This window comes from Oratosquilla oratoria, chromosome 7 (genome assembly GCF_046742065.1).
Source record: "Oratosquilla oratoria isolate Oo_2021 chromosome 7, ASM4674206v1, whole genome shotgun sequence".
Classification (NCBI taxonomy): domain Eukaryota; kingdom Metazoa; phylum Arthropoda; class Malacostraca; order Stomatopoda; family Squillidae; genus Oratosquilla; species Oratosquilla oratoria.
This window is the reverse complement of record NC_134783.1, coordinates 81,066,757-81,076,436: the sequence shown is the minus strand read 5'-3', so window position 1 is coordinate 81,076,436 and position 9,680 is coordinate 81,066,757. Positions and strand designations below refer to the sequence as shown.

The window sequence follows — 9,680 nt, the reverse complement described above, 5'->3', positions numbered from 1 at the left end:
TTAGGAGAGGAACAGAAGGAGTAATAGGTGAGGAACAGTGTGGGTTTAAGACAGGTAGGGGTTGCATAGATCAGATTTTTGTGGGAAGACAGATATGTGAGAAAGCTATAGGAAAAGGTAAGGATATTTTTTGGGCCTTTATGGATTTGGAAAAGGCTTATGACAGGGCAGACAGGAAGGCATTGTGGGAGTTATTAAAGATATAAGGGATAGGAGGAAATCTATTACAACAAGTCAAGAGTTTTTATGAGAGTAGTAGAGCCTGTGTTAGAATTAGAAATGGAGAGAGTGAGTGTTTTGAGTTAATGGTGGGACTTCACCAGGGATGCATGTCACCTTGGCTGTTCAATTTATACATGGATGGGGTGGTGCAAGAGGTAAACTCAAGGGTAATGGCCTGGGATTGGAGATGGTTAAAGAAAAAAAAAAAATGAGAGATAAGCCAGTTGTTTGCTGATGACATTGCACTAGTGGCAGGATCAGAGGAGGGATTCAGGAAGTTAATGACAGACTTTGGGAGGGTTTGTGAAAGAAGGAAGTTGAAGATTAATGTGGGTGAAAGTAAGGTGATGAGATGAACAAGGGGAGAATGTAGCAGCAAATTGGAAGTGAGTAATAAAAGTGAGAGACTGGAGGAAGTGGATAGCTTTAGATACTTGGGTGCAAATGTGGTGGGAAAAGGAGTGGAGGTGGAGGTAGAATATAGATTGAGAGAAGCAAATCAATGCCTTGGGGAATTAAACAGTGTAATGAGAAATAGACATTTGGGAATGGATGCTAAGAGGAGATTGTATGAAGGATTGATTTTGCTGACAGCACTATATGGGGCAGAAACATGGAACATAAGAGAGGATTTTGATTGTGTTTGAGATGAAATGCCTGAGAAGTATGATAGGGTTACTAGGTTGGATAGAATGAGAAATGAAGAGGTTAGGAGGAGAGCGGGGATGGAAAGGGAGTTGGGAGATAGGGTTGATGAAAGAGTATTGGGATGGTTTGGACATATGGAAAAAATGAGTGAAGAAAGATTAGTAAATGAGGTGTGGAAGGAATGAACATGAGTGGGTGACCAAGGATGAGATGGATGGATAGGATAAAAGGGGCATTGAGAAAGAGGGGAGTGTCTGTTGAGGAAGGAAGGGAGAGAATAGAAGATAGGGGTGAGTGGAGAATGGTTGTGTATAGATGATGCTGACATGTATGGGAGTGGGAGTGGGTGGGGGGTGAGGGAGTGTGTGTGAATGATATTTTGACACAGTCTGAAGGGCTTTCTCCCCATCTTCTCTTTTTCTGCATGGGGGGAGGAGAGTGGGCATCAACGATTAAGTAAAGTGGCCTTAGTGTGGATGTATTTGTCTTGCTACATTCTGATCCCAACGAGTAGGCGAGATGCAGGAGGGAGGGTGGTGAATGGGAGTGGTGATAAGAGGGAGGGAGGGTGGTGAATGGGAGTGGAGTATGTGGGGATGGAAAGGGTGGGAGTGGATTTTATGCCTTTGTTTTTTGGCCACCTCCCTTGTAACCTTGTCGGAGGGGAAGAAACTGTTGGTATATGTATGATATATGTATGTACATAGAATGGAATGCTCTTCTACTTTTCTTATACTTTTATGGTAGGAAGGATATTGATAAGATCATATCCATGATGTATTTCTTCTCCAGTTTTATTTGAACATATTTTGTTATGCAGGTACGACGTGGTGATGTGCTCTCTGCCTGGGCAGGAATTCGACCTCTTGTTCAAGACCCCAACAAAACTAACACACAAAGTATTGCAAGGAATCATATTGTCCACATCTCAGACTCAGGTCTTGTAACCATAGCAGGAGGAAAGTGGACAACCTACAGGTCTATGGCAGTGGAGGCAATGGATGCTGCAATTGAAAGTAGGAAAGCTACTGTTTTCCTCAATAGGGTACAATATTTTACATCTGAAATCATGAAGGATGCTTAGGGTGAAGATATTGTCTTTGTCATGCAAAAAAATGTAAGGTTAATACCCTATAACTTTAGAGTAATGTTAGAACTGAAAGCTATTGCTATGGTTAATTCCTGCCTTTTCAGAAAGATCCAGAAACTTCAGATTTTTTTTTTTTTTTTTATAGTTTTTAATATCCTTTATATGTAGACATTGGAACACATTTCATCTTATTTGCAGGTGCAGGACTACAACCAGTTCATGTTGAGTCTCAAACTGATGGATTATTACTTGAAGGTGCTCATGGTTGGACACCAACAATGTTCATCAGGCTTGTACAGGACTTTGGTCTGGAGTCGGACGTAGCAAAACATCTTGCTCATACCTATGGTGACAGGGCATATAGTGTAGCAAAACTTGCGGCTCTAACAGGGAAGAGATGGCCCATTGGTAAGTTGTGATTGATTAGTTTGCCACTGATTACCTCTGTAGATTCAGAGTGCTCAAATTTATTTGTAAAGGGAGGAAAAGGTTCTTATGAAGAGTTGCTCCAGGGTTTAGGTTTAAATATTCATCTAATGACTTCAATCAATCAATTTGTTGCCCGAGTTCTCTCTTGTAGGAGACCTGTGGCTTCTAGAAAACCAACTGTCACTTCCATTTGAGCTCATAAGTCTTTCACTGAAGAGATTTTGTACTGCTGTTTGGAATGAGTGAGTGAAGGACAGTGTAGTAATTACCTAGTTGTATCTTACAGGCATTCATAGATTGGCTACAAATTAAGACAAGGGAATAGTATGAGAGGTACAATGTAAAGAGAAGGGAAGTTAAGCATAAGATAAAGGAAGCAAAGAGGAGAGCAGATGTGAAATGGGGTAAGAGTATGACAGAAAATTTTGAAAGTAATAAAAAGATATTTTAAAAAGAAATTAAAAGAGGAAGAGGGTGCAAATCAAGTAGAGAAGAAGAGGTAAAAAGTGCAGATGGAGAGGTGATACTGGAAGAGAAGGCAGTGAGAGGAAGGTGGGCAGAGTATTTTAGGGAGTTGCTAAATGTGAAGGAGGATAGGGAGGGAAAGGTAGTTGCAGTGGGAAGTGCTAAGAAGATGAGAGTGATGAGTGAGGAAAATGGATGAGAAATAGGGAAAGATGAAGTGAAAGTAGCTGTTAAGATGATGAGAGCAGGTAAGGCACCTGGGTTGGATGGATGCCATACAGAATGTCTGAAGAAAGGAGGTACAGTTATGGTGGACTGGCTGGTGAGGTTATTTAATGTTTGTTTAAGAGAGGGTAGAGTACTGGAGGAGTGCCTGTATATTTCCGCTTTACAAGAGAAAGGGGGACAAGTGTGAGTGTAGTAGTTTCAGAGGGATCAGCTTGTTGAGTGTAGTTGGGAAGGCTTATGGGAGGGTCTTGATTGAGAGGATTAGGAGAGGAACAGAGTAAGTAATTGGTGAGGAACAGTGTAGATTTAGGACAGGTAGGGGTTGTGTAGATCAGATTTTTGTGGTAAGGCAGATATGTGAGAAAGCTATAGGAAAAGGTAAGGATGTTTTCTGGGCTTTTATGGATCTGGAGAAGGCTTACAACAGGATAGACAGGAAGACACTGTAGGAGGTATTACAGATATATGGGATAGGAGAAAATCTGTTAAGAGCAGTCAAGAGTTTTTACAAGAGCAGTAGAGCTTGTGTTAGGATTAGAAATGGAGAGAGTGAATTGTTTGAAGTAAAGGTGGGACTTCGTCAGGAGTGTGTTATGTCGCCCTGGCTATTCAAGGGTAATGGGTCAGGGGTTGGAGATGGTTAAAGAAAATGGAAAAAAGTGGGAAATAAGCGAGTTGTTTGCTGACGACACTGCGCTTGTAGTAGGATCTGAGGAGGGATTGAGGAAGTTAGTGACAGAGTTTGAGAAAGTGTGTGAAAGAAGGAAGCTGAAGATAAATGTGGGCAAAAGTAAGGTGATGAGATGTACAAGGGGAGAGTGTGAGAGCAGGCTGGAAGTGAGCATTAAGGGTGAGAGACTGGAGGAAGTGGATAGTTTTAGATACTTGGGTGTGAATGTGGCAGGAAAGGGAGGAGTGTAGGTGGAGGTAGAATGTAGATTGAGAGAAGTGAGTAAATGCCTTGGTGGATTAAAATGTGTAATGAGAAATAGACTTTTGGGAATGGATGCTAAAAGGAGGTTATATGAAGGAGTGATTGTGCCAACAACACTGTACGGGGCAGAAACATGGAACATAAGAGAGGAAGAGAGAAGGAGTTTGAATGTGTTTGAGATGAAATGTCTGAGAAGTATGATGGGGGTTACTAGGCTAGATAGAGTGAGAAATGGGGAAATGAGGAGGAGAACAGGGGTGGAAAGGGAGCTGGAAGGTAGGGTTGATGAAAGAGTATTAGGATGGTTTGGACACATGGAAAGAATGAGTGAAGAAAGATTAATAAAAGAGGTGTGGAAGGCAGATGTGGATGGAGTGAATATGAGGGGGCGACCTAGGATGAGATGGATGGATGGCATGAAAGGGGCATTACAAAAGAGAGGAATGTCTGTTGAGGAAGGACAGGAGAGGACAGAAGATAGGGGTGAATGGAGAAAGGTTGTGTATGGATGATGCTGTGATGCATGAGGAGGAGTGGGTGGGAGATGGGGGGTGAGGAAGTATGTATGAGAAAAAATTTGATGCAGCCCGAAGGGATTTCTCCCCGTCTTCTCCTTTTCTCCATGAGGGGACTGAGAGGGGGGGTCGCCGAATTTATGAAGTGGCCTTGCTGTGGATGTGCTGTGTCTTGCGACACTGCTTCTGACCCAGGGCAGTGGACAAGATGCAGGGATGACCCATCATCCAGGAGGTGCCAAGATAAGAGGGAGGGTGGAGGGGAGTGGAATATGTAGGGAATGGAATGGGTGGGAGTGATTTCTATGCCTTTTTCTTTTTGGCTACCCCCCATGTAAGGGGGAAAAAGCCTTTGGTATATGTATGTATGTATCTTACGGGAAAGGGAGCTATGCTCATGGTGTCCCATCTCTGTATCTCGCCATATCTAATTTGGTCTTAAAATCTTGTATTGTTTTGTACGCACTGTTGTTTCATCTAGAATGTTCCATATATCCACCACTCTGTGGGGAAAGCTGTTTTTTTATGTCTCTTCTATAACTGTCGTTTTTCCATGTACTCTTATCCCAATTTAGTAGGTCGTCTCTATCAAGGATTTCTACAGTTTTTCATAATTTCTTTTTTCTTCCCTACATATTTTTACATACACTCCTTTGATTAATACAAATTTGCCACTTTCTAGATTTTTTGTCTTTTCTCCATCTTTTCTAAGCTTTATCTGTGTGTGAAGGTTGCATCTTGGCCAATTGCTGTATGTTGCTAGTCAATTTATTTTTGTGTTGGTACTGAATAGAGAGGGTGGTTGGGACCCCGGTTTCTCTTAGGAGTGATTTCTGTGCTGGGTCGATTTCTGAGGGACTTTGGTGTAATATAGAATTTGGTAGTTTGTAATGGGATGCTTGCTTTGTGATTTGTGTGTGGATTTATTGTGGAATCCTGGCAGTCAGTTGTTAAACATTGTCATGTTCCGTGATGCACCACTGACCAAAGGGGACGCGAATAATTGTGCCACAATGTACGAGGGTCATAACAAAAGTAATGCCTCCTACTTTTTAACTCATAAAGTTGAAGGGCTATGAAGACAGGAGTGGCACCATTAAAACAAACGACCTTTTGTGCTCCAGAATTTATTTTTCTATGTAGTCACCACTATTCTCAATGCACTTTTGCCAGCGATGAATGAGAGCCTTGATGCCTCGGTTGTAAAAGTCAGCGCCTGTGGAGGCAGTCCATTTTTTCATGGCTGTGATTACGGCGTTGTTGTCGGGGAAACACTGCCCACATAATGCGTCCTTCAGCGGTCCGTACAAGTGGAAGTCTGACGGTGCCAGGTTGGGACCATACGGTGGGCAAGACAGCACTGTCCAGCTGAACTTTGTCACACATTCCATGGTCTTCAAACTTGTGTGTGGCCTGGCGTTGTCGTGTTGCAAACTGAATGTTTCCCTTTTCTCTGGCCTTACACAGGCAATCCGGGCCTTCAGCTTGGTCAATGTTTCAACATAACAGTTAGAGTTGACAGTCGCCCCTGGTTCCAAGAAATCCAGGAGGATGACGCCCTTCCTGTCCCAAAAGACGGTGCACATCACTTTGCCTGCAGATATCTGCGTCTTGAACTTCTTTGCTGGGGAGTGTGAGTGGTGCCATTCCATCGACTGCTGTTTGGACTCCGGCTTGTAGTGGTGACACCACGTCTCATCACCAGTGATGATGCGGTCCAAGAATCCGTCACCTTTGGCTTCGTACCGATCCAACAAGTCCTGACAGACATCCCATCGGTGGCCCTTTTGGTCCAATGTGAGCATTTGTGGAACCCACCTAGCACACACTTTGCTGTATCCTAGGGATGACAACATCATTTCCAGTGCACTGACACCCACATCCAACTCTACACGCATTTCATTCACTGTTATCCACCGATCAGCGCGGATGAATTGATAGAGGTGCACTTTATTTTCCGGGGTGGTGGCTGTGCATGGGCGCCTGGAGCGCACTTTGTCACTCACATCTCTGTTGCCACTTTGAAATCGATGAACCCATCTCCTAACTGTGCTGACATCAACTGCATTGGCTTTGTAAACATTAATCAGGTGCCGGTGAATGTTGATTGGTTCAATTTTATCTGCATGGAGGAATTCAATGACACAACTCTGCGTCAGACGCACGTCCATGACAGCGATTGCTTTCTTAGAGAGATGAAACTTTCAGGTCATGAGTGCATAAGTTTAGTCATCATAACAGTGTAATTTGCAATCCCCTCAGATCCCTTCGGGCGGAATAAAAAAATAGGAGACATTACTTTTGGAACGACCCTCGTACATTCTAGCAAGAGCCGTATTGCTGGTCATACTAAATGGGATGACCATTGATGTTGGATTCAACCAATTAGTGGGTTATCTTAAATTAGAAAATTAGATTTATATAAATTGTCTGTACCTTATAAATGCCATAGTTGCAGGAGCCTTGCTGCACAGATGATGGAGGAGTACAAAATTGAGGCCTTCCCCTCAGAAGTCAGAGGGCATGGAAACAAAATGACACTACAAAGTACTATCCTCGCATATGTATTTATGTTCTCCCATCTGTTTAGATAGGTAATGATTAAAAATTTAGAAGCCTTCTTCACACACAAATAAAAAAGTAGAAGGATTGTGTGAAACCAGCCAAATAGGGATAGAATAGACTTATAGAGGCACACATCAGCACCTGTCTTTGGCACTGATGTTGTGCGGTCGCGGTATAAATATGTCGAAATCTTATATTTCTATATCATGTAAATTAAGTTTTACACACAACTTTTTTTTTTCTCTCCAAGTGAAGATTGGAAACCCATTAAAAGGCAAAATAATCACACTGACTAGTGGATTGAAGGAACTGTTCAAATCACAGCTGAGATTTCATTTATAACTCAAATACAAAGGCTAGTCCGTGACATATAAATGGGGGCCTGTCCAGGATCAGTTTTCTTCACTGGATGAAATAATTGGTGTGTGCAAAATACTTGAGAGGAAATAGGAAATTAAAAAAGAGTAGAAAAGTTAGGTTGCCGAGTGAATTCAAATTATGATTGATCATAGAAATGGAAGTGCGTCTTCTATATTTGTTGTTTACATACAGTGTCTGCTATACTTGTGTTCAAAATATGATTGACCTTTGAATAGTGGATGTCTTGTTCAAATTGTTCAAGCAGCAATGACAATAATTATGACTGAGGGATTCTCACATGATAGGAATGAGAGATATTATGATGCGAGATATCATAGGAGAGAGGAATATTAGAATATGAGAGACAATAGGAGAGAGAAATATTTTGATGTAAATGATGATAGGAATGAGAGATATTATGATGTAAGAGATGATAGGAGTGAGAGATATGATGTCAGGGATGATAGGAGTGGGAGATATGATGTCAGGGATGATAGGAGTGAGAGATATTGTGGTGTAAGAGATGATAGGAGTGGGAGGTATTATAATGTAAGAGAGGGTAGGGGTGAGAGTAGAATTGCACGACTTTGAGGAATTCCCACAGGTATGTGGCAGATATCGTAATAGGGAGGATGACAGGAGAGAAAATAGGATAGATGAAGGATTACCAAGGATAAGAGAGAGATATTACATGGAGGCAGTTAGGATTGAAAATAAAAGACTTCCATAAGAAAGAGGTAGATATGACATAGTAGATGATATAAGTGGAATTAGAATAAATAACCTAGAGCTGAATCATGCAGCGAGGTCTATTTTAGATGAGGGACAGAGTCTTGAAGGGAAATAAATAGCGTTGGAGCAGGACAGCCTGCACAGTGGTCAACTGGGGTGAGTAGTGAGGGAAGTGTAGTGGATAGTATCAAAAGTGAGTCATCTTATCCCCAAATTTACTGAAAGGAATCCAGAATTATTCTTTTCTACATTCGAAGGCATAGCAAAACAAGTAGGATGGAAAAATTACCTCTTGTCAGTAATGATAAGATTTAGGCTAACCCCAAAAGACTTAAGTGTGTACACAGTGTTTGGTAGAGATGGTATGTATGATTATGATCAAATTAAGAGCTAAATATTAAAGGCATATGAGATTTCCCAAGAGTATTTCAGAAAGAAATTCAGAGAAGTTAGGAAGGATATCAGTCATGGATGCATGGATCTAGCCAGGAATGCGAGGGGTGACCTAGACAAATGGATGCATTTGGAAAATGTGGTAAATCTGGTCAATCTAGAGATGGCATTGGAAGTGGTAGCAATAGAACAATTCCTTGACTTACTGAGCAGAAATGTGAGACATTATTATAAGTGGCAAATTTTGTAGAAAACCTTGCACAAAGAACAAGTGAAGGTAGGAAGAAAGGCATGATACAAACTCAGAGGTGTGAGAACAGAGGCGTGTATGCAATTTCGAGTCAGAGATATGTGAGGCCACACATAGGTGATAGTTGGAGAAAACCAGTCCAATGTTTCAGATGCAGGAGATTTGGGCACAGAACTCAGGATTGTTATGCTATGCTAGGTGAACAAAGGTATAGTCAGGAAATGGGAAACAAGCAAATTAGGTAGGAAATAATGTGTGTAGAAGGAAAAAGGATGGATGTGAATTAAAGTAGATGTTACACCTGCAGAGCCTATGGTCATGGGATGGAAAACTGCCCCAAGGGAAATGGAAGCAAAGGGGACACACAAGACTGGAGACAAGAAAAGGATGAGACCAAGACAAAGGAGGGGGGAGTAGCAGGCAAGAAGGAAGATTGCTGTGTGGATGGAAATAGGTTAGACAAGATGAAAAAACAAGAGTCAACCAGTAGTGGCTACCTTATGTGAACGATGCTAAGATAGGAGCAGAGGGGAGTGAAAGGAAGTATGCAGTCAAGTCTCTGTGAGACATGGGCATCCCACACCATTGTGAGGTCTAATGTGATACCAGGATTGGAAAATAGGCACATAGATCAGTTCACAATGGGATTAGCTGGAGGATTGATGACATTAGCACCCATAATTAAGGTAATACTTGAAATAGATGGTCAAATAGCAAGCGATGAAGTAGGAGTTTTGGAACTTCCAGTGAAAGGAATAGACATCCTCCTCGGAAATTATATAGGTGAGATAGTCCAGGTTAGACTCAAGACGATAGATGACCCTATGACCAGAAAGACGACAACGAAGC

At 41.9% G+C, this 9,680-nt stretch overlaps 1 protein-coding gene across 7 annotated transcripts in view; it reads left to right on the top strand.

Moving 5' to 3' along the window:
• Gpo1 (glycerophosphate oxidase 1) overlaps positions 1-9,680 on the top strand; it is a 125,461-nt gene that overhangs the window by 88,538 nt on the left and 27,243 nt on the right. For all 7 annotated transcript variants that reach the window (XM_076188439.1, XM_076188437.1, XM_076188438.1 and 4 more), the window contains exons 5-6: positions 1,691-1,886; positions 2,159-2,368. In XM_076188439.1, coding sequence (XP_076044554.1) covers positions 1,691-1,886; positions 2,159-2,368 — 406 coding nt within the window. The remainder of the gene's footprint in view (positions 1-1,690; positions 1,887-2,158; positions 2,369-9,680) is intronic.